At 34.5% G+C, this 26,735-nt stretch overlaps 1 protein-coding gene across 2 annotated transcripts in view; it reads right to left on the reverse strand.

Annotated features, from left to right (window-relative positions):
* The window catches only part of LOC145690447 (DENN domain-containing protein 1B), a 94,525-nt gene that overhangs the window by 43,830 nt on the left and 23,960 nt on the right, over nucleotides 1-26,735 (reverse strand). For both annotated transcript variants that reach the window (XM_081765344.1, XM_081765343.1), the window contains exons 2-6: nucleotides 20,241-20,399; nucleotides 13,816-13,953; nucleotides 10,776-10,911; nucleotides 7,410-7,463; nucleotides 3,333-3,590 (exon numbers count right to left, since the gene is read on the reverse strand). In XM_081765344.1, coding sequence (XP_081621470.1) covers nucleotides 3,333-3,590; nucleotides 7,410-7,463; nucleotides 10,776-10,911; nucleotides 13,816-13,953; nucleotides 20,241-20,399 — 745 coding nt within the window. The remainder of the gene's footprint in view (nucleotides 1-3,332; nucleotides 3,591-7,409; nucleotides 7,464-10,775; nucleotides 10,912-13,815; nucleotides 13,954-20,240; nucleotides 20,400-26,735) is intronic.

The raw sequence follows: 26,735 nt of genomic DNA on the forward strand, positions 1-26,735 counted from the left end.
TTTAAGTTGGACCCCACTTGGGAACCTGTAATGATTCTGGGACAAATATTTTTACATCGAAAAGCTGTACTTTACAAATAAGGAAACACTCCTTTTAGCGTTTTGACATCTTTTGTTTTACCATTTCGGATCATTGGAAATGACATGGACTTTTTGATGAAGGCTGTGTTAACATTTTAATTCCTCCGCCATTGCAAGCAGGGTTGTTATTAAAACATAAGACCTGTTCCGTCTTCCTTCTTTTAACAATAGCTTTCAAACGATACTTGGCCCCCCTTGCCATTTGAAAATTTTGAGTTAGAACCCGTCTGGGACTCTCGGGGGGACCCTGGGACAACTTTGTTTCCCTCAATACATGGCACTTTTGAAATGATGAAATATTTCTTTTTCAGTTTTCACATCTGTAGTCATTTCAGATTTCTAGGGGTGGCCAAAGACTTTTCAATGCAAACTGTATTAACATTTTGACCTGCCGCCATTTTGTACAGGTTTACCATAGAACATCGAAACTTATTCCATCGTCTTTCTTTTGTAAATAGCTTTCAAACAATAGGTGGATATACAAGTTTACCCCCCTTGCTATTTGAAATTTTGAGTTGAGTTGAATTTCAGTTTAGCGTCCCTTTCAGCAGCGAGGCTATGTGAGACGTGGACCTACTGATTAACGTGGAATCCGAACCACATGAGATCCCGCCGGGAATCGAACCCGGGTCTCCCTTGAAATTTTGAGTTGGACCCATTCTGGGACCCTCCGAGGGACCCTGGGGCAACTTTGTTTCCCTCAATACGTGGTATTTTTGAAATGATGAAATACGTGTTTTTTCGTTTTGACATATATTTCACAGTTTCCGAGTTTTAGGGGTGGCAAAGGACTTTATGGACACCCTATATATATATATATATATATATATATATATATATATATATATATATATATATATATGTTTTAACTTTACTGTGTTTTGTATCTGTATCCGTATGTTTGTATTTCCTATGCATTTTTTTACGTGTTTTGTAACTTTATTATATCATATATAGGGTGTACCACACATTTTGACTACTTTTCATGTATGAATTAGCTTCCTTCTAAAATAATCCGAAAGTTTACTTTTTGAAGAGGGCTGTGGGAATGACAAAGAAACTTGTATTGCAGTAACACATGCAATATTTAAGATGATGAATAATAACTATTTCTTTTTTAAATTTTCTTTGATGTTATCAAAAGACGAGATATCACATATAGGCTAATTGATTTTAATATTTTTCATCAAGTATTTATCAGTGTTTGAATTATTTACATGATAATCACCAACTTTGTCCATTGGTCTGCATACAATCGTGATGGCACAAACGGGTGCTGTAATTACGTGTCACCTATAATGAAGAATAAAACTTCTTACCTATCTACTGCGCAAATTTAATTTATCGTTGGAAATAACTTCTCCTAAAGATTCTCCATGATAATTTGTTAAATCTTGCAGCTTATCTTTCTTTCTTGAACTATGAAGTGTCCTTTATTTATACATAACCTAAAGAAAACTAGTATCTTATAAACTGTAAACATTTGAAAAGAAATGTTTTCAACTCACTACAAATATGAGAAAACAGTTTCCACCAATTTACTTCACTTACCAATTTATATTTAGTCAACGATAAATTAAATTTATGCAGCACATAGTTAAGAAATTTTAATGTTCTTCTGCTTTAAGACTGAAGAGGGAGAATCTTTGTGTGTTTTAAATTATTTGAAGTACATCATTTAACAGTTAATCATTGTAATAAATGCAATTTTTAGCAGTACGGTAAGAAGTGTTTTCTAATCTATCAGAGTTGACATATATCATACTGTTTACGTAACCGCATATATGACTAAAAATAATAAATCAGAACCAATTAAATGAAAAATGTACTCACCATTCCATATTATGTTAATATAATATCTCAAGCATTAACGGAACCCTTTCTCTAGTATAATAAGGGTCAAAGGTAGGTAAATAAAAAAAGGTGACGAAAATAAGGTATCAGTTGTCTCGTACTGCGTTTGCTTAACCTCTATCTATCTTATGGTCTGCATACTGCTCCAAATTCCCATTCATCGTTGCTAATCTACAGAACTTTCCTTTGAGATCTAGATTTATCTAACTGACAATAATCTAATTTAATTTTGGATTTTCCGTTTTTTAAAAAAGACTCTCGTAACTTTTTCTCTATATAATTATTAGAGTTGTGTGTTCCCACTATATAACGTATTATTATTATTATTATTATATCTATTTTCTTATTTAATTTTATTTCTACTTATCTCTTTTTAGTGCTGTGAGAACTTTGATCTCGGATATTCCTTTTTAATGTTCTGGGCATGTTCTCTTAATCTTCTGGATGTGATCTTTCTCTTCTTAGTCCACACATGCACTTCATTACAAAAAATAATTTAGCATACGCCATTATTCTGGATGTTATCCACAAAATTATACTTTTACACTCCGAATATAGATAATTTGGGTTCATGTTCCCAAAACCACAACTGCTACGAAATATGCTACCACTCCTTTCCAAACGCAAAATAATATTTCAACGTCTGTATGTTGCTCTCGTCTCGGAACAATTTTACGTAATACCAATTTCTCACTATTATGATGATTAAAAAAAAAAAAAAAAAAAAAAAAAAAAATTACTGGTATACGATCCTACTATTCGAACTCAGCAACTAATGTTTTGAACATTCGTCGTTCGACTATTTTCTATTTCCTTGTGTGAAATGGATCTAATGGTTTTCTATACTGAGTATATTACTCCCAGAATTGTATGCTTTACTTTTTTCTAAACAGTGGAACAAAAACACCCATAGCCAGAAGGTACAACCTCACCACTTCAGTAAATTACCCAAATTATATTACAAATATGGCGTGTATCCCTTTTTTAAGCTTTATATCCCCCTCCGCTAATGTTTGCCGATGGCTACGAGTGTAATAAGTAGAGAGAAAAAAGAATAAGAGATGGGAAAATTTACAATTCGAAGACTACTTATAATTTAATGAGAAGTGGCAAAATCAGAATTTTCAATATTTAACACTAATAACATGCATGGTGTTCCATTCCAATCTTCTTAATTTCAACTAATTACTGTGAGCGAAATGTGATGAACTGCAAAATAACTGTAACACCAAATGAAAGGGCAGATCTTCAAATCTTGTTTTCATGACCAGAAGCGTATATTAATCTGAAAAACTAGGATGTCACTTTCATTACGTACCTACACGCACTCCACATACAACTATTTTTCAGTTAAGCACACTAGTATCAAACAAATTATAAACTAGATGATCGCCTACCTTCATTATTGGCTCAGGTACACCAATAAGATAAGGCATAGGTGCAAGTAAATAATCTATTAATGCCATTGGAAGCACCGGAATAAATATATGCTGCCAATTCATTGGATAAATAATGGCATTAGCAGCTTGAACACACGCACTCAAACGATATAGCTTTTTTGATGTAACAATAATACGTCTTTCGTACAGCATTGAAGCAAACATAACCATCATGTTATGGCCATCCACAGCATTATAATATTCAGTAAGATTTCTCTGGAAGTAAATAAGAAAAAAATGCTATTATTAATAAACGTTATCAGTGTGCTAAGTTTCAAATCTGAAAACCGTAAAGCTTAAAAGAACAGTTATTCTACTGCTTTCTTGTGGTTCAATCCAGAGGTCGATTTTCTGAACTTACTTTAAGAGATTATTTAAAAATATGAATTGATATATGTTTATATTAATTTGTAAATATACTTTTTTTATTTACTGCGTCTAATATTTAACGAACTGTTTCTGTGTTCCTCATCAGATCCGGCCAACTAACGTAGAACTCACCTCACTTCTTAGGATTCTATCTTGCCCTGTTCCATAAACACGGTAACAATTATGAAAAAAAAAAAAAAAAAAAAAAAGTCAATATGATAAACTACAGCCCAAATTATATGTAATTATATATTTTTCCCCTTGCATGTAGTTGAAAAAAAATTCAAATCTTTACGAATCACGTGAACAAGATCATTATACCTAGGTTTTATTTTACATAATTTACTCGGTATTATATATTTTCAGGTAATTTTACATATTTTAGCAGTTTCTTGTAATTCCTGACCATTCTCTACTTGTGGATGTTATAAGGAATACAAAACTTGCAGACATGTTACTGGATTTTCCAAGAAATTTGCCCTGTCCTGCACTGCATTCCAAACTTTAGGAGGGAGGAGGAGCAGAAGGTCAAACCTAAGTTTAGATATCTGTCATTGAAGATTTCACTGCAGTTCATTCCGTCACTCTTTCAAAGAAAGTCATAGAGAAGAAACTGGCATAGTTTCATCCATCCGTGCTGTCTGACACAAAAGTAACCGTACTATGGAAAAATCTCTTCATACGAACAGACGTTGTCTTGTGGACGTGTTTATCGTGGATTGAGGTTTTGTGTATTGATATTTCGTCATGGCACCGGTTGCATCATCGCTAGCATCTAAGTTAAAATCGTGAGTTACTGTAGATGATGCTTTTACAACCGATGGTAAGGTGGTGGTTTGCACAGTATGTGACAAAACGTTAGTTGCTCCATGAAACTGCAATCGAAACAACATATACAAACTGCGCTTCACACGAGAAAGAAACGGGAATCTTCTCATAAACAAGTTCTTTTGACGCAGATGCGACAGGGATCGTCTTCATCGGAGAATGAGTTTTTCGCTGACATGTGTGGTGCAATCGTAGCTGCAAACATTTCTTGGAGAAAGCTTCAAGTACCACAATACCGGGATTTCTTGAAGTATTGCGAGCGAAATATCCCGGACAAATCTACACTGCGAAAAAACTACCTCGATGTTTGCTACAACATAAATGTCGAAGCAATTCGCGCTCGGATCGGTGATTCGTATATATGGGTGGCTGCGGACGAAACCACCGACAGTTTGGGACGCTTTGTAGCGAATTTAATAGTTGGCAAGCTAGATTCCAACTCACCCTCCACATACTACTTGATATGTTGCAAGAAGCTTGAATGTGTCAATCATTCTTCCGTGGCAAGGTTCGTAAATGATGGCCTGAAAGTGTTGTGGTCTCGTGGTGCTGAAGAGGAGAAAGTTCTGATTTTCTACACCGACTCTGCAGCGTACATGTTAAAGGCAGGTAACGCACTCAAAGTTTTCTACCCCAACTTAGTTCACTTCACTTGTGCTGCACATGCACTTTAACGTGTTGCAGAGGAAGTAAGAAGCAACTTTCCTGACGTGAATAAATTTATTTCCAGTGGGAAAAAGTGTTTTTGAAAGCTCCCCTAAGAGTCCACTGTTTCAAGGAACGTCTGCCAAATGTACCTCTCCCTCCCGAGCCGGTGTTAAGAAGATGGGGTACTTGGCTAGAAGCAGTGGCATTTTACAACGAACATTTTGAAGGCGTCAAATCCGTTGTAGAATCTTTCCCCGCCGACAGTACAGTTTCCGTGTGAGAAGCGCAAGCTGCGTTTTCTGATCCCAATGTCTTCTTTGCTTGGGTACACTACAAGCAATTTTAGTTGGCTTGCATAGAGCATCAAGAAATTGGAAACTTCTAGGTCCTTGCTTCAGGAATTCCTGAGTGTCCTGGAGGATGCGATAAAGAAGTTAGATGTTGTTGGAGGAGAAGCTGGTGTGAATGTTGCCACTAAGTTCCAGAGGGTGCTAGAAAGAAACCCTGAGTTCGTCAATTTCTCAGTGTGTATAAAATCTTGAGTGGGGAAGTTACAGAAGATCTGCATGATATTTCCCCCGAGAAAATTCACTTCATGAAATACGCCCGTGACATCATGTAACGTAGAAAGGTCATTTTCTTCCTATAAAAATGGAATGTCAGACAAGCGTCTTTCCATGTCTTTTGAAAACGTAGCAAAATATATCGTGGTGCATTGTTTTTCTAAATAAGTGCCCTCAGATAATGTTTGGGTTGTATTTGAATATTAGAAAAATTGACAATTCTTAAACTGTCATACAACACGTGATTGTTTAGAAATAAACAACGAACTGCTTTAACTGAGTACAGTGTATATATTAGTGCTGTTTCTAAATCCATGCAAGAATAGTTTTGGTAAGTACATTGTAGCAATTTTCTATTATATTTGATATGCCCTCTACTAATATCCCTATATATATATACAAGTTGAACTGCGTTTTGTTTCATGTTAAATGAATGACCTAATTATTGGAAAGCTTAGCAAATTCATTTTCAAATTTGCTTAATTAAATTAAATATCACACATGCAGTATATGTGTACAATATGAAGTATTCAAATCGCATAAAAACAAAATTATACAGCAAAAGATATATTTTAGCAATATTTTGATATCACATGTTTGAATGATGTTACATATTTCACTACACATAATTAGCTTTTTTGCCTTACGTATTTATGTACATATTTGGCAAAATGATATTACATATAATCCGGGCTCTAATGACTTCTTTGCACTGTTTTTCTTATTTATGTAAATATATATGCACAAGATTTTTATGAAGACTTGTCATTTTGTGTTAAGTATGATTCTTGCTTACTTATAACAGATTCTTTATGACGATGCTGTTATAACTCTGAATCTACGATTAAACGTTAATCGTATATTAAACTTCGATATTTACACACTTCTTTAACCTACGCAGTAAATAAAAGAGTATACTTTAAGAGATATATGGTAGGGCTCTTCTTTTGTTACTCTACTAGTCATTGCACCGAAGTTCTACAGAAGTATGTACTAAATGCAGGGCTCCCAGACGTCCCAGTTTAGTCGGGTCAGTTACAGATTTACATCACCCCATCCCCAATTGATCAAAACTTTTTCAAAACGTAAATTAACATCATTCGTACTGTTTAAAACTCACCATTTTTATTAGTCATCGATACTCAACTAACACGAATAATCTACTCTCTGTGACTCATATTTGGTGCCTGTTGGCCTAGTATTTCAGCAAATTCTGATATTTCAGCAAAGAGCAAGTGCAAAACTATGACTAATCTGTAAATTTTCACAGCGTGTTCCGGTTTTTCATGTAAATTTTCATAGGAAGTCACGTATTTTAGTCTGAAAATCTGCGAGCCCTAACTAAGTGTAAAGTCAGTACCGAACTCACGGCATAATATTTAATAATATTGTATACATTACGGAAAGGCTTTTCTTCACATTTATTTGATTTTACAAAGTATTCATTATTATGCCTACAATTTTGTTTCTCCACTCTTATTTTCACTGATCGGATATTCACTTCATATATTCCCGCATAAATTCAGTCACTATAAAATATTTCACCATTCTATTACAACCAAACTCACTAACTTATGAAAATATTAGCTTACAGCTATTGAACAGACTAAAAATTTTATATACTTACATTTTCTGGAATTTTAGGTAATGAATATTGGTTTGGACATTGACATACAAATGCCTGCAAAACATAAAACAAAATTCTTAATTTGAAATTTGCAAAAGCATCAGTAATATTTCAGCCTTCATTTAAGTACTATTCAACTTAAATGCTAAACAGACTCTATTTCTTAATCCATGCTTGAGATTTAATATAGCAAACTAACCAAATACTTCAGAAGAAAAAAAAAAGTATTTGTGTTAACACTGGTGGCCTAATTCACTTATAACCGTTGTTTCTGCTGGAATAGTATGTTCAAAATATCATTTATGGACCATGGTACTTGTAGTTTTGAAGATTGGTGGCATATGGGTTTTCACTAAATCCTATGTAACTATTTCATTGCGCAGGCCTAGGTGTCTGTTTCTTTGGTCTTTTCCCAATTCGATCTGTCTCAGTCGCAAAAAAAGGTAATTGCATATGATGACACATGGTATGGTAAAAAGTAACCACGTGGCAATATGGTTTGGCGCTGGAGCGGGAGACCTGAATTCAACTGCCGGTGGAAGAGTATGTGATTCATATTCCACGCTAAGTTGTAGGTTCATATCTCATTTAGCCTCGTTGTCGAAAGGAACGTTAAAATCCAAACGAACATATTGCAGTATCTTCTGCTTCTAAAGCATTTATCTACTAAAAGACTGACATATTCCAGGGATTTTCTAAGTCTATTTGTCTTTTTCTTCCAAACAAACTAAAAACAGTTTGAGTTGAGATGGTTTTGAGTTTAACATACCTTTCAGCAGTAAGGCTATATGAGGTGGGGCCTACTGATTAACGCGGAATCCGAACCACATGCGCTCCCGCCAGGAAATAAATCTAAAAATAGTTTATACAATGAAATGTGCTTTACTATATTCCGAATAAATATTACTTCTCAAAGCAAATTCAAAAAAATTAGTACATATGTATTGACTAAAATGCACACTGTCAAGATATTTCATACAAGAAAATGTTAAAGTAGAACGTCTTCATATCTGAGGGTCAGTTGAAAAAAAAAATGTGGCACTAAGTAACTGAAATAAGTAAGTAAACAATAAAACAATCTAAATTCAGAACTCACAGAATACACTACCTTGATGCTGCAGACACGAAAAAACAACGTACAATAAAAATGAAATGAAATCTCTAGTGTTACGCCCCATAGACTAAAGGAGACGGACGATTAAGGAAAGAGAATAATTATGGAAGAACTGGTGAAATGAAAAAGTAGAAGCAAATGGAGAAAAAAAGCACACGATGTTGTCCACAAACTCTTATAACCTGGGATCAAATCAGGGACCCCTCGAACTACAGGTCTTTCACGATAGTAGAAAACTGAATTACAATCATAGCTGAACGGTACACCAATAGGCAATGAATCGTAACCCAGCTTATAGAAGAGATTTGTGTTAAGGTAACTATTTCTCATAATACTTAGTTTTAAGGACAGTTCATATTTCATCTTTCCAATGCGCAACTCGTACAACTATCAGAGCCATAATAATCTAGGACCAGCAAGTACACACTAGATTGTCAGTTATCCATAAAAAATAGATCATTTGTATCAAAGACGCTTATGATGGACATATTCTTCCATTTAGGTGCCCTCAATTATAAGAAGCATTAGGAAAGAATTGAACAGGGAATGAAAATCCTGGAAACCAAAGCAGTCTCACTGATTTACAAAGATAATTACAAATCAGTCTGTTTTATCATAAAGCACGATTTATGTTAAAAAAACACACACACAAAAGCAGCAAGAAATCGATAACAAAAATCGTTCGGCGAAACAACATAAAGTGTAACATAGAAACATATTCTGGAATAATTTATGGATAGATATACATTGTACAAGCGCTCAACTGATAACAACAGATTATATATGAAGACCATCATCACTACATCACATAACCCATGACTATATACCGTATTTTACGGACTATAAGACCCACCTTAATTTTTAACCAATTTAAAAGAAAAAAATACCGTAACATTTTTACCATTTTTATTAGCAAGTGTTAGCAAGTAGTGAATCCCCGAAACTCATGTTCGTCACGTCGGTGCACTGATGCTGCCAGTTGAATCCAATGTTGCCAGATAGAGACAGGCTTCCCGCGGCATCGAATATATGGCCATTTTTAAGACGCGGGAATTTTAAATCAAACACTGGACATTAGGGGCTCACAGTCACTCGTTTTCATGTTCGTAACCGATGGTTACAGCCCGTCGATTCCCGTGAGACAGTAAGTACAGCTATTTCCAGACTCCATACGCGCCCCTCATATCTCTAAGTTATGCGGCTGTGATATTGCAAAATCTGGATCTTTCCTGCTAAAACTTCCGAGATGCATTGCTAATGGGCCCTTGTGATTTTAGCTTGATGAAAAGAACACTTAATCAAAGACGCTCCGTCATTAAGTAAGGAGCATTGGAAACAAATCAAAAGGGTGCTGTTTGCCTTAAACTTTTTATAATAGTAGTTACACTGCAGTTAGTAGAGGGAAGTCTGCTATGAACAGGCAAAGAACTAAACTTGGTGTATCACCTCAAAAGAATCATCTTTCCATATTCCTATTTTAGTATAGCTATCTCCCTTATGGTGCAGATCTGAAAACATGTAAAATTAATGATCTTACTGAAGCAAATTTAAGGATGATTTTTATGGCTAGAAGAATAACAAATTTAACAGCATATTACATAGAAAGAATTGTTTATTATTATCATTATTATTATTATTATTATTATTATTATTATTATTATTATTATTATTATTATTATTATTATTATTATTATTATTATTATTATTTACACAGTAAGACTAATTACTAAATACTTTGAGAGGTTCTTAGAGAGGGTAATCATGGATCTATTAAAACGGTTTATGGCGTTTCATCCGTATTTTATTCATTTTTATATCCATTTCATTGACATTCTGAAAAATATCAAACATGGTTTTTGTTCATTATTTTTCAACATCATTTACAATCAAATATTTCACAGTTCTAGTTGTACCTTCTTTTCTAATTGATTTTCATTTAAAATATTATTGCAAATATTTTTAATATTTCTCAGAAATATCTTGCAATGACAATTAGAAACGGACATCGGAATGAAACCCACGATTGAAAAAGAAAAAAAAGGGAGTTTCTAATTTATTTTCTGTGGATTCAAATTTATTCTAGGAGTAAAAAAAAGACATTAAAAATGATAATTACTTCTTTTGTGACAAAACAAGCTTTCTACTTCCGTCATTTATTATGTTAATCCTTTATTAACATACAACTGCTCAAAATTTTTACTAAGATTTTATTATTAAAATTAATAGTTGAAAATTCAGCAAATAGTAATTACCTGTTGTCCATTATTGAATGACACCTGTAACGTGGCTCCAGGGTCAGGAATACTGCTATGGTACACAGCGTCCAGGAACTTCCACAGTTCGTCTGATAATGGCCCATTGCTTATATCAGCTATATGGTTTAACAATCTTCAAAAACCGGAAACGAAATAATAACTGACAATATCCCATAAAAATTTTATTTACACGTACATCTTTCTATAATTACCTTAAGTTAATTTAATGATTTTTTTCTTCTTTTAATAACCAAACTTTTAAGTTTTGTTTTAAACTTGTTACAAATGAGTGTAAGACAACCAAAATTTGAATGTACAGTATCGCTCAAGTTTCGAACCATCGGATTTGAGTAAGCATCCATTATGGATCTATTATTTTGGCACAAGAACTATGCCGCTGTATGTCAGAAGTACTAAGCTCTAAAGTATAAAATTTGGCGACAGTTCGATCGGGTTCTGAGAGGTACTGCAAATTATATAATACCATAATTCTTAATTATACACACAAAAAGACGATATGCAATAGTTATTCCATATTATAAACAAAATGAGTGAAAAATGAGGTAACGTATTAGTTTTGTTTGAGACCTAGACATAAAGGGTGAAAGCAGTAACAGAAATTCGAAAGGCAAACACGTTTTATCTATTTTCTAGTTCTTTATAATTTGTTGACATGTTAACGTTTTAAGGACCTAAAATGTCATACTTTGAAACGTGTTTACGATAGTTTTGTATGCCCAATTTTTGGTCGTTAGAATAGACACGATAAGTATTACATATACGCTCCCACTGAGCGACAATTGATCACAGAAGGCCGTATATAGGTTGTCGTAAACACTTTTAAAAAGGCGTTTCAAGTACTTTTAGCGTTTTAAACGTTAACATATCAACAAGTTATAAAGAACTACAAAATTCGTAAAGTTTGTTTTCCTCATGAATTTATGTCAATATCTATATCTTCCAAGCAAAATTAATATACTACCTCACCTTCCACACTTTTGTTTATAATCCTTTGTTCTTTTTCTTTTCTTTTTTTAGCAAAAGAAAAAGAAAAAGAAATGAAAAAACAACTAAATAATTTGTATCACGTTTCTCTGTCTCTCTTACACACACACACACACACAGAGCGAGCGAGCGAGCGAGCGAGCGAGCGAGAGAGAGAGAGAGAGAGAGAGAGAGAGAGAGAGAGAGAGAGAGAGAGAGAGAGAGAGAGAGAGAGAGAGAGAGAGAGAGAGAGAGAGAGAGAGAGAGAGAGAGAGAGAGAGAGAGAGAGAGAGAGAGAGAGAGAGAGAGAGAGAGAGAGAGAGAGAGAGAGAGAGAGAGAGAGAGAGAGAGAGAGGAGAGAGAGAGAGAGAGAGAGAGAGAGAGAGAGAGAGAGAGAGAGAGAGAGAGAGAGAACATAGAAGTAGTAATTTCTTTCTTTCTTTCTTCATGAGCTCTGTAGAAGCAAGTGAAAGGAATTTTCATGAATCGGAAAATTTTATGTTTCATTACTACTTACCAATGTCTGTGATTTTTTTTTTAAGAGAGAGAGAGGAAGAAAGAAAGACAAAGAGGGGAAAAAGAATGCTTCTTCCTTCCCGATTTCTCTTTCTTTCCATTTGATAACAAATAAATTTAAAAATCAACACAAACTCGATGATTGATTTGTTTTTAGTCTGTTTCTCTGTTTTTTTTTTTTTTTTTTACAGAACTTTCTCTCTCTCTCTCTCTCTCTGCCTCAAGATACAATTTTATGAAAAAACAAAATCTATCGTATCAAAATATTTTTTTTCAATTTTTTTAAAAAAAACTTTAACCATTATTATTAATTCTTCTTTACGAAATTACTGTCTTTTTTTGTATGCATTTAGTTTTTTTTTGTGTGACAAAAGGATGAGATATGCAGATTCTTCTTCATTCCACTATTTCCTTCATTTCGCGGGGAAAAAAAAAAGCATGGTGAAATGAAGAAAGTGACGACAAAGTTCTCGTGCCAAAATAATAAATCCACAGTAGATGCTTAGTTATATCAAAACTTAAATCTATCAATCAAATTTTGGGACGGGAGCCAGATTCTAATTTATATACATATTTTTTTATAACACAATTTTTATTTTAAAAGTTACAACTAATGCTTCTGTAATTCATTTTGATTAAAGCAACGTCACTTTTGCCAGATAATGAATAGTTTGTTTTTAACTGACTTTGATTATCGTCTCCATTAAACCTTAATCAATCAATAGCTGATTTTGATGTGCTACAGTAATGTTGACAAAATGAGATAAAAACATGTAAAGGTAAGAGAAAAAAGAAGCCAAGAAAGAAGGTAAGCAAAGAATGTGAATAATAATAACAATAAAAGGAAGCAGTTGACACAAGAAACTTATAATAGTAATTTCCAACGGAATGTTCTGAGAGTGATGGCGGAGACAAATGAGCAACGATGCTGACGTCCCCATTATACCTACAATCAATCATCACAAATGGATGCTCTATGGCGTCACAGTTTGCATCTAGGCTTTTCAGTGAAGGACAAAGGAGTCAGCAGATAGTCTGATGTTCATAGAACAGCAGTAATAGGTAAACAAGGACACTGACAGCATGATCGATGGTTTTACAGGCACACTGTTCCATGACTGAATTTCCCCTCCTTTCCTAATTTGGTTCTCTCTGATTTTCTCAAATTGTAGAATTGGAAACGACTAACTTCAAAGAAAGTTAGTCAGAGCTTAGGGTATTATTATATCTCCTTTTAAAATATACTGATACTGTAAATACACAATAAATCTCTCTCGATCATTCACCGAAATAAATTTCATTACCCGAAGTACACTAATTGAGCCTTGAAAAATAAACTCTTATCTAATCATTACACTTCTTATAAATTTACCCACTCACATGGTAAGTTATTATTTTAAATATATAAAAGAACAGTTGTGACACTTTTGTTAGAGATAAACTCAGACTGCTGAATTGATTGCTATACCCATGTTTTCCCGATAATAATCAAAACTGCTGAGTTCACAATCAAAATTACAATTTCATATTTACTTACTTGTAAAATGTTTCATGCCATGGAAGATAGCTTAAGACTACAAGCGCAGTAGAAGCTTTGGGGTCATGACGACAGAATCCAAATGTCCATTTGGAATCAATGCTTGTCAGTACGAAGGAGAAATGCTGAACCACAATGCTAAAGAAGAGATACAAAGAGGGAAGATACATAAAATATCATACTGAAACTCATCTAAAAATATCTTTCCGAATTATAAATTACGAGTAATATTTTTGTGCTTTTCTGTAAGTATTTTAATGGGGGTTATTTTAAGACAGCGGTTCCCAACAAGTGTGTCGTCAAATTTTACAGTTTAGTTAAAACAATTTTGAGACAAATTATGCCAGTCAACGTCTCCAGTGGTGGCAACAACGCTTTGTGCTACACTACTTACAGTCTTACGCTATAATTTATATTGTAATTAATAAAAAAAAATGAAACAAGTGTGTCGTTGATGTTCAATGAAGTGTATCGTCAATCAAGAAAGATTGGGAATCACTGTTTTAGGACAGGGTAAGATATACTGAGAAACAGGTTTTATATATATATTTGAATATAACAGAACTTCACGAAATGTTGTATCTTACATATTATATAACTATCTTTCTTCAAGTAAGTGTTCGACGTCTCACAACATGTCGAGCAAGACACTATAAGAATCTATTATACTTTATAAGTTTACGGAAGTTCTAATGATTTCTTGTTCCCCGCGTTTGTTTAACATTTTATACTTTAATTTTATAAGAAAACTGACAACCCTTGCATGCTCTGTCATTTTCATCGAGTTGACATGCTCTGAATTTGCGAAATGTAATGCATTTCATTCTCAAGAAAGAAAGAAAAAAAAAAAGCAAAACAAAAGGACGGACGGAAGATTATATATGAGAACCAAATACAAATGCACAGTTTTGTACAAAAACCTCGTGAATCTCCTCTTTTTAAAACACCATATTATTAAGATCATATTTTAAATACGGTATTTTAATACTTTAGCTTGAAAGATAGATCTCAACTGCTCCTTCAAAAAATTCAGGTTCCGTTTATGAATAACGCACAGTTTTTTAGACAGGTGAGAAGTGACAATAGTTTTATCCAATCCGCCCATATTTTGTATTCTAACATTAAAAAATGACAACCAATCAATAACTGACTCTACTTCTGAATTCGAGTATTTAATACTAATTTTAGGATCCTTTAGGTATTTAGGACACCTGATACCAAGGTTTCATTAAATGTAAGAAGTTCAATGATAATATATGATCTAGGACTTGCAGATTGTTTAACACCCCTCCCCTTCAATGATTTACCGCATTCAAAAAGTACCTTCTGTATTAGTTAAAATTCTTTTAAATATTTCGTTATGAGACCACAGGAACCTATAAATTAGCCTCTATAAAACTCTCCTTAATCTTCAATTCCAATTCGATTTCCCAGTTGTCTCATACTTTTTCGCTCTTCGAATTTTCATCCCTGTACGAGTAGCCTGTTCATTATTTATTGATAATGGGAACCAATCTACTTTTCCTTCCTTGATTTTCTACTTTCGACATTTTTTTTTTTCTATTTCATTATTTTATTGATTGTTCATAAGTTCTTTTTCTTTAAATAAACAGACTCAACCTGCTCAATTTTACTTTACTAAAGAGTTATAGACCTCTCTAAAGAAACTTCCATACGCTCGCAAAATTGAACGAAATAAAATTTCTACGATCCCACGGTTATGTCATTTAGACTAAAGGAGACACATGATTAATGAACGAGAATCCCGAGAAAACTCATGCAAACGATGCTGCCAATCACAAACCACATAGCCCTGGGATCGAACCAGAGATCCCTTGCATCAGATCTGAGCGCTCTACAACTGAGCAATCGTGCTCCTCTATATATTCGCCTTAGTCCGACTTGGTGAAGCGTGTGTCGATTTGACATGTTTTGACATTGGATACACCAAGTGCATCCATTCATTTGCACTATTGCTTCCTCCTCTTGTTACAGCGATGGGTTTCTTTTTGGTTTACTCACTACCTGCTTCGCTTCCTTAAACAATATGGCATTTACAAAATCTGAATTCCATGATTCTTTGGTGTTAGATTCACCCTCCGTTAGCAAGGTTTTCTCTGCATTCATTAACTCTCTTGTTAAAACGTTGCTACTTTTTCGCTCTGAGAAGTAGTAGAAATATTTCGTCGTACCTGTTCAAGATCTTCATGTGGTGTTAAAGAACATCCATATACAATCAAGTTGACGTTACCAAGATTTAAGAAATCACGAGTAGCTGCCGGAGAATCACGAATGTATTCTTCTGGAGGAATATCTGATATTCTTTTATCCGATCTTCTCTGTTTCAGATTTTACTTCATTATTTTTTGGTTCCAAATTTTGATTGTGGTGCAACTGGAATAATTCCATGTCCTACATAAGAGCCATTATATGTCAGTTTTTTTTCGGTGTTACGTCCCATGTTTGTGCCGTGTTGGCTCAAGAAGACGGTGATGGTGAAAATGAATGAAATGGTAGGATAAAGAAATTGGTAGGAAAGGCAAAACTCTGCGAAAACCCACGCACAAAGTGATTGTCCACTTGGAACGAGCCCATTCCATGTCAAATCAACATAAGGTTTCAGATCGACTCTTACAAAATAAAATGAAACATTTCAGTTGAATGTCGCACGAGTATGCTTTTTTGTGCTAAGGGAAACGGATGATTAAGACAAGTGAGTAATGATGGAAGAATTGGTGGAATAAGAAAGTGGAAGGAAACGGGAGTATCCGGAGAAAATCCACGGACACGATGTTGTCTACCACAAACTTACTTGGCTGGGGATGGAACCAGAAACCCTACGCACCAGAGGTAAGCCCTTTACCACTGAGTCTTGACTCTTACAGAAGGGAATGAAATTTTATATTCTGACCGCTATCATCAGTGTATGGGACAAACGGAAAGCTCAAGCTGATTTGTGAGACCTCAGAAGTTCTCAAAATTTATCAAAAATTGCGTGACATTTGTTCCATTGGCACTTGCGGTTGACTAAAGGAGCTAGGACGTTGGTTGTCTTTTTAAAGCCTATTAAAAGAGCTTTCAGATGATCTATATGCAAGCTTTCAATATATTTTATAATTGTTCTTGATTTTCTGTTTCATTACCAAATCCCTTTTATCCTTACCTACCCGCTTCCTTTCTTTGTTTTACATCTTTAGTTTAAACGTTTGTTCACGAGAACGAAATGTGTTAATATTTCGAAAATTAGGAATACGCGAGCTTGATGGAGATGGGAGAGCATCCAAGCTATAAGCTGCTCGTGATCAGACTCTTCAGTATCACTAAACGTAATCACAAATGCTGATCTTACACAAAAACAGTGTATATATCATCCTACACTCGGACTGAAGTTGTTAAAGAAAAAAATGTGGATTACTTAACCTCATATTTAATTTTATTTTCAAATTAATTTCAAGATATTTCCCTTGACTCACTGTTTAACATTATCGACTTTAGTATGAGAACTCAGCTTCGATACCGAGTAGAAGCACATTTAATTCTGGACATTGCATTAAAAACTGAATGTTAGTTCTCATTTATGGTAAAATACAAAACATTATTTTCCCTAAGAATTGAAAAACCTTATAATATGACCAAATGCATAGTAATGCTTTAAAGGAGAGCTCAATCAATAAAATACAATCAATACGACTTAACATGAGCTTTCTTGACATAATATTCAGTAACTATGCCTTTATATTTACAGTGACTACTACATTTCTCTGTAATCTCACATGCAATTCTCAGCACACGTCAGCTCATCAATTACCCACCCCATACACATTTAAAGCTCTTTGCTACCTCCCGATTCGTTTCCTAAATTCCTGTTAATGGTAACAATAATTATCATTATGATAAACATGGAAAATGTTTCCTTTATGGAAACTAGTTTCCAGCTGTAGTGGACGTTCTTCGCTTATTAATACAAGAAATTTAATGAAAAATATTTGAAACATCCCAGCCACATTGGATTCGGCTCTTTGCCATCCCTTCGGAGTAGAATTTCCGAATTCATGCAAGTGAAATTTTTGTATCCTGTTCATGAATAAACCAGTATATATATTGTAAACCAGTAAACCAGTATTTTTCATTTGCTGGAAGGAAGGACGTTGCATATGTAAGTATAATAAATAAAACAAACAGTTGTGTTCAAATATGCACAGTTCATTGTGATCCATAGTATTCAAAAATAAACAAAAACTCTTTAAAATATGTTTTGCCTTTAACTTTAGACGAAACTGGAAATATTATCAAAATGCATCTCTCTTCTCTCAGTTTTACACGTTGCATAGTAATTATAGCCTATATACACACACCTTCTACAAAAAATGGAAGTTCCAACTTTCTTGGAACTTAAAGAAAACAATATATATATATATATATATATATATATATATATATATATATATATATATATATATATATATATATATTCGTGACTATGTCTAACGAATTAAAACGAACATTAAAGTTCGTGCAAAGATGTATTATATTAGCATTATATGGATCAGAAGCTCGATATAGTAAATTTTGTGCCTATACATGCAGTGATTCGAAAAAAGCATCCCTCTATTTCCCTGCATTCACAAAATTGAATTCAACCCATCTTCCTCAAATCTTTGGGACAGGATTTAGAAGAACGTATTAACCAATCAAATCACGACGAAAAGTCCAATGCTTCTGTCAATAATATTAGACAAAAGCTCCAACCTAATGTCAACATTATCAATTCTTTCAAAACCGAATAATCTTTTAATTTTTAAAACATATTACTGCATTATCTTCATTATTTAACGCTCTAAGTTAAGTTTCGTGCAATGTCAGCGTGACAATGGGTAGCTTCTAGCAAGCCTAAAATCCTAATGAAGACAATGGAAAATTTTACTGAAATCGGTTAAATAGTTTCTGAATCAACGAAGGGAAAACAAACAAAAACCTCACCGTTAGTCGTATACAATAGTGCAGTTAAAATGCTAAAACTTAATAGCTCTTTTCAGAGTTCCTTTGAATTGCGTAAGTTTCGGGTCTCGGTGATTATGACATAATCTAAACTGCCTCTATAGATTAATAAACAACCATAACCTTGTATCCAACGATGGTTATTTCTTCTTACATAACTTCGGCTTTCTCTGGAACCTCCATGAGTAACGTTACCTCCTGTTGTTTTCCTTTCCTTTACATATTCATCCTCGAAGAAGACTTGAAATATCTTAAGAATACAGGATCCTTCTAAAATCCTCTAAATTTTATAATGTCACATGTAGATCCTTACACATCTTCACTTATAGACAGACACTTGTCCTTGAAAATTAATTTTTTAAATTCCACTGATAGTGTATATAAAACTATTTACAAATTCATGCCACTGGCGACTTTAGGGCACTATTTACAAATGTTTGAAGAAATACGTTTTTCCATCCCGACGACGCATAGTGAGCCCTATTTACAAAATAAAAACATTTTTTCACCTTCTTACACTCAGTTTGTCGAACAAGATATTAAATAATCATTTTCCCTGTGTAGTTGGTACATTAAACCGTTAATTTTGAAAATTGAAATTTTAACTTTAAGTTTTAAAATTCTCTTGTGTTAAACCACTTAATGCCAACCACTCTGCTTATTTCAGTAGCCTATGCTACGAGAAAAGCCGTCTATGTAAGAAATAAACGAAACAGAAGGTAACGTTACTCAGGAAGGCCTTAAGAGAGCCGAAATTAAATTAGAAGAAAAAATCATTGTTGGATACAAGGTTAATATCTGTTATTTAATTACAGATATGTATCCCATAGCGTCCATTAACAAGTATGCGTCTATAGATACTTGTATAACGAAATTTGGAACTATTTATTATAGCTTTCTTTCATATAGTAGTTTGAAGATTCTCAATGGATTACTTTCTAAATTTCTGATATTCTTGATTTTTTAAGTTATTCACAAATATTGGAAAAAGCGGTAGAGAGGAAACTGAAAAGTCTTAAATTGGGAACGAACATCAAATTTGGATAAACATTTCGGTTACGAACAGAGAATAATTTTGTTAATACATGAACGAAAACTGTACTCAAATCTTTCGTTCCAAAATTTTAAAAAATAATGTGTATCAGGGGTGCGTACATCATTGGATAAATTACGATTTTATATAAATTTTGTTAACACGTATCAGTAATTTGTATATAATTACCAATTTATCGTTAAATATTCCAAATTAATTGATATTTAATACATTTAATGCTAATTAGACAAAAACGGTGTGTCAACTATAAACGCTACAATACACAAGATGTAGATCAATCAAACAATGAAACAAAAATAGATAAATGAATAATTAAAATAACACAACTTTATAAAAAGTTTTATTTAGATATAACACATTAAAAGTGACTTACTTCTGAAATTCACAGGGATATGCGAACTTTGCCACAGAATTCAAGACTTCCTTATCCTTATAACTCTCCGGAAACTTCTGTATAATCCATGCTTCTTGAGTAGACTGTTGGGGACCCACGACTTCACAAAAACATTCAAACAAATGCTTTACATTCTCCCTAAACAAACAAATAATGCACATATTACATGCAAAGATACTACAACTATTTTTAAATAAAAGAAGTAATAGAATATAACAGATTAACTGGAAGCATTTTCTAAAGTATTTCAGTATACTACCGTTCCGTCTAGTTTAGACAATTTTAGTACGACAATTACACTTTTTAAGAAATTTGAAAATATTAGTCTTAGTATATTAGTATGCCACACATGCGTATTAATCTAACAACTCTTTATAATAAAAAATAATCTGACAGCTTTTTACAATAAAACGAATTCGTCTTTGTTACAGTAAACCACACTCGATTCCTCGTGGAATTATACATAGTTAATTCCACGTTAAATTGCATATGCTAATAAGAGACGTTAAGCCTCAAACATAAGAATACAGTAGATCGCTTCCTCCATAATTTACAGAGAAACTGTACACGAACAGACCATTCAGTAGCAAGTTATTGCAAAATGCAATAAAGATCATTGCTATAGCATATTGTTACATGTTATTGCACTAAAACAGACCACTCATTTCCCGCATTACTACACAACCTCTAGATAAGGTTTTGTCAGCGTTATTGTAAAAAGGTCACAAAAGCTACATGGTTAATTATCATATTCTCCACGACTTAATGGATAGATTAAGCATGACGTATTTCCGCTAGTATTTACAGCACCACATGTTTCAGATGGGTTGGAAAGACATGAAATAGTTATAAAACTTACAATGGCTATGTTTTGCATTGACTTGTACCTATTGTAGTGAAAGAGAGAACTGCAATTTTTGTTTAAATTTCCGAAATCAGAGACCTTTAAAAGCAAGTGGATCAAAAATAAGGAAACTAAATAAAATAAAGTGAAACATCCACCGGCCTATGGTTTCCTAATAGACTTTCACTTTTGACACTTTGTACTTCAGAGCAGAAGTGACAAAATCAGCTGACTCATCCACTACCAAAACCCTGACTCGTCCTGATTTTGTTATTTATTTTAAAGACTTATCGACTATAAAATCATAGCTATATCTTATTCACAGAAATATATATATATATATATATATATATATATATATATATATATTCATTTAAATCACAGGTGATTTTATGCTGTCTTATTTTATAAAGGCAACAGAGATATATTGTCCAACACATCGCAATTAGTTTGAATTCTTCACTTTTATGATAGAGTTGGCCATATCTTTTTATTAGTGATTATTTAATGTCATTAACAGATATTAGCATATACACATTCTGAAACTGTCTTCGGCAATTTAGTATGGAACGACAGGCAAAAATTTCGTTGTCATATAGTGCTACACTGCAAATGTGTCAGGCGTATATGGAATATTTTTCATTATCTTAGGTTAACACTTAAATTCATTCTCTTCATATGAGTGACCTTTAAATACACCATCGATCAGCTTATTTTCTTCTACGTCGAACGAATAATTGATGTCTGGTTTCATGATCCCCTAGTGCATTAAGCACATCCCATCACGGTAAACTCTTTCTCCATGATGATGATATATTACAAAACAATTGCGTTTGTGCAGTATGGTTCGAGGAACACAATGCAGATTTCCAACATCCTTCACATCTCCCGAACTCAACGATCTCAATTCCATTGGGACAATACGAAGCGGCATATCCTGCTTCTCAAGTTCCCTACCTTCACCTTGGAACTGAAGTCCGCATTATACGCAGCCTAGTTAATCATATCAACGGACGACAACAAACATTACATTCCTTCCACGTTGAATCATTGGGTACTTAAGATGACACGAGACACTATAAAGAGGGTCATTAACGAGCAACGTGAAAAATAAACATGAGCTATAAACAATGTGTCTTTGTTCATAAATATTAATTCCGACACACAAGTACAATAAAGGCAGCCTCTTTCTGGACAAAGTATTCATCCGTAGCAAAGTCATATATCAGCGTGTCTACTAAAATTCCAAAATGAAATTACGTGACTTTTTCGTGACCTTTTCTTTACCAAATCATAAAATTTTCTAACATTTTCAAGAGCGAATTTGGGTGCGAATTAGGCCGAATTTTCATCCATGCGATACAAACGTATTTTGCTTGCAATTTGGTAGCATCTAAAGCCGATCATAGACATTTTTGGTGATGAATTTTAACGTTTTATAGAACAAAATTTTTCAATCTGTACTTACATTTGCACAGTTAAAAAAAATCGTGTCCCAAAAGCTAAATTTCGTGACTTTTTCGTGACTTTCATGACCGTTTTCTGATTTCGTGACATTGGTGACTTTCGTGACCGATAGACACCCTGCATATGAAAACCGGTAGTGTTTATCATCAGAACGTCATGGGTTGACCTAGTGCCAGTGCACGGAATGTTGTGAAGATTCAACATATGTTCCAAAGGAACCCTAGAGAATTAACTTACGACTGCTGCTAAGAAACTGAATCACAGTTCATGTGGTGAAACACAAGTGAATACACTGCGTGCTTACAAGAAGTTTCTGCATGCTCTTGAACCTACAAACCACAGCGAGTAGCCTTTGTTCGAGAGGTATTACAGCGTATAGACCAAAGACTTCCTACGACGTGCGCGTTTTCGTGATGTGGCAACACTTCATGGCTCTGGTTTGTTAAACTAATAACGCATAAATACGGGTATCAAAGGTTCCACATGTTACACGTTGAAATTGAAAAAGACATCCAACGGTCAACGTCTGCTACGGTCTGACGCAAAATCGCATCAATAGCCCGTTCTAATTCTGTGAGTCCATGGTTAGCTGTCCTGTAACAATTACTTTTGTCAATTTTATGATATCACAATTGTGTGACTCTGAACACGATATCCTTTTCAAGTAGAACCGTGCTTCTTCGCTCTGGATCACGAAGTCCGTGAATTTCATGATGCTACGTTCTCCCGCCGTTGGATTGGACGGGGTGGTTCCATTCGTGGTTACCTCTTTCACCTGCTTAACACTTTTTGTTTCTGAGTTTAAGGAGACTTTGATTATGATAATGAGTGAAATGTTGGAATGCAGAAAATTGAAAAAACGGGAGGACCCCGAGAAAACCCACGCATTTGATTGTCCACTACAAAGCTCACATGGCGTAAGCTGGGCTCGAACCGGAACGCCCTTAACACTCTTGCATTTCTTCCGAGGAACTACGAGATAGATAGTGCACTGTACTTCAAACATCGAATACGCAATGAGCTCGGCATAATTACAGGTGACAGGTTTCAACGTATATGGAAGGAAACTGGATTGAATATGCTCCGTAGAACCGTTCATAAGGAGATGCATGACTGAGGTAACGAAATCAAAACAAACCATGACATTTAAAATTTAATAGGATATCTTCGTATCCTTTTAAAGTAATTTTCATGTTGGAGACCAATATACAGTTTCTATTTTTACAGAAAAAATGAAATGAAATCTTTAAGTCTTACGTCCCACAGTTATGCCGGTTAGGCTAAAGGTGATGATGAGAAATGAATGAAATGGTGGAATGAAAAAGTGGGAGGAAACGGGAGAACCCGAGAAAACCCAGAAGCACGGTTGGTCCACCACAAAGTCCACACGGCGCGAGCTGGGATCGAACCAGGGACCCCAAGCACCGGAGGTGATCGCTCTACACGCTCTACCCCCTCTATTTTTACAGAATAAGCAGACTCAGGTTGTGTAAGAAATTTTAAGAACAAAACTATTATACTCAGAGATAACGGGAATTATTATTATTACAAAAGTATTACGTTTCTAAACGCCACGTCTAATCTCATGAACTATTAAATGCAAGACATTATACACTCAACTATGTAGTGTTCCATTTCAATGTCTAGTTGCTTATAATTTCGCTTACTTTTCATGTACCGCTAATCTCATCACAGCAATTAGAAATGAGGGTTTGGAAATTATAGGTAATAGAGAAGGTAACACACAAGAAAAGAAAATTATACTCCCATCTTGAACTTCAATTTCTTCGTTGCAATTCTGAGGTGAATGTTTCTTTGTAATGTGATTCCTATCTTAATCGCTTTTCTGTATTCCATTTATATAAGTGATGTGTGACCGTTAACTGTTGTAACTGTCAAATTGTGAAATAAAATGAAATGTTTGAGTTTCACGTCCCATGAATATGCTGATTAGGCTAAAGGAGACGGTAATGATGAGTAATGAATGAAATGGTGGAATGAAGAAAGTGGGAGAAAACGGGAGAACCCCGAGAAAACCCACGCACACGGTGTTTGTCCACCACAAGGTTCACTTGGTGGGGGTTGGGATCGAACCCGGGACCCCAAGCACCAGAGGTGAACGCTCTACCACTGAGCCACCGCGGCCCTAGGCTAAAGGAGACGGTGATGATGAGTAATGAATGAAATGGTGGAATGAAGAAAGTGGGAGGAAACGGGAGAACCCCGAGAAAACCCCCACACACGGTGTTTGTCCACCACAAAGTTCACTTGGCGGGGGCTGGGATCGAATCCGGGACCCCAAGCACTAGAAGTGAACGCTCTACCACTGAGCCACCGCGGTCCCCTGTGAAATTGTGGAACTATAAGTTAACTGACAAAAGAGAGAAGACGTGCTACCTTGTTGCCACATCGTAAGTATTCCGCAGAAGCGTTTTCTATACCTACATTACAGTCAGAGTATGAGTTCGAAGGGTAGTTATAGCGGACGGTTCAGCTAAATATCATAATTTGACACGGTAGCATATCCTCCTATAAATGTCAATTCATTTCTTATTTTACTCCGAGTATCGTTTAATCAACGGCTACTGTATACAACAGACTATTTTTGCTGTGTGAGAAATGGAAGGGAATGTAGTACCGTATGGTACTAATCAACAGTATTTTTTTCTTTCTTCCTTCCTTTCAAGTAACACAACTGAAACTTGGACACACATCTCCAAACGGAAGATACCGCTTGAAGCAGTAAATGTTTATCTTTGAAATAACACAAAACACAACAAAATATCTTGAACCGTTCCGGAGAAAGCATTTCATTCAATATTTTGATGAAAATCGCATGTCAGAAATGGCGTCCGAAGAACTATCTCTGGTAGTCTGTATTACGGGCCAGGAATTTGTTTTGAACAACAACAACAACAACAACAACAACAAAAATAAATAAACAAATAAAAAGTATCTTAGTTCGCTCTGAATTTTAACATCCGTGAAACAACAGAGTTAAGATTTTTCCTTTGCTTGCCTGAATTGATCTAGACTATGCCTGAGATATTGCCATTATATAGATTTCTTAAAAATTCATGTACCAACATAAATCTTCTGGCAACTTCCAGAAAACAAAACGAAAATCTAAGGCATTAAGGAGCCGGTATTTCTACCAACGGTCACTAAAATCAACATACGCATTCCTCGTTGTCTAGCTACTAGAGGACACGTGCTCCCGGCTGGAAAAGCCTTCAAAAATGTGAATACATTACGGTCGTTCGGATCTCATTTATATAGCCTCGGTAACTCCAATCCACCCAACTAAAATCAACAGGATGAGAAAATTGGTTACTTTATTTAAAAATATCTTCTTATTTATAAATAACTGCAAACAAACTACACATTTCAATTAACTCCCCTTCCTAGTACAATGGCAATTGAGCATATCATTGGTATGCGAGGTCAAATCCTAGGCTCGATTCTCGGTGGGAGTGGTTCATACCCTACTTTTTAATAGTACTTTATAGCGATGCTGCTGGCCAACGACGGAAGTTCAAATCAATCAATATTACTTCATTAACTTCTTCCTTTAGTTGCAATTTTTAATCAAATCTGGTGTTTCAATATTAAAAATATTGGGATTACCAAAGAGAATAGTAAAATATTACATTTTTTAATTCTTTAACAATTAATGCTTTCAACAATGATAATGCCTCCCGATTATGTTGTTTAGGCTGAAGAAAACGAACAATTAATCAAAGCGGCTAAGACTGATAGTTAAATACATTGAGAAGGAACTGTTTTCTGAAAGACTAATAGAACGTGGAGCAGAAGGAAGGGAAAACTACAACTGAATAGGATTAAAACGGAAGAAGGGTGCATTAAAACATATTTTCTACGTCAAGACAAAATAGAGAGAACTGAAATGCATAGAAAAGTCAATATTTCAGTAACAATGCATGTCTGATGTTGCTGATAGCAATCGATAATAAGCAAGGTGTTCAGTGAACTGTCATAGCACAGTTCTACTTACATTTTTGACTGGAAAATTAAAAATTGCTGGGCCCAGTATCAAATATTCAATCTACCAAATAAACTGTAAACGTATCTGATCTGACTTTTTAGTACATCGGTGGAGTGTGTACGAAATTAGGAAAAAATTTTACAAAAAAACCTGTTAA

The sequence above is a fragment of the Thermobia domestica genome, chromosome 7 (genome assembly GCF_964235325.1).
Source record: "Thermobia domestica chromosome 7, izTheDome1.hap1.1, whole genome shotgun sequence".
NCBI classification, from domain to species: domain Eukaryota; kingdom Metazoa; phylum Arthropoda; class Insecta; order Zygentoma; family Lepismatidae; genus Thermobia; species Thermobia domestica.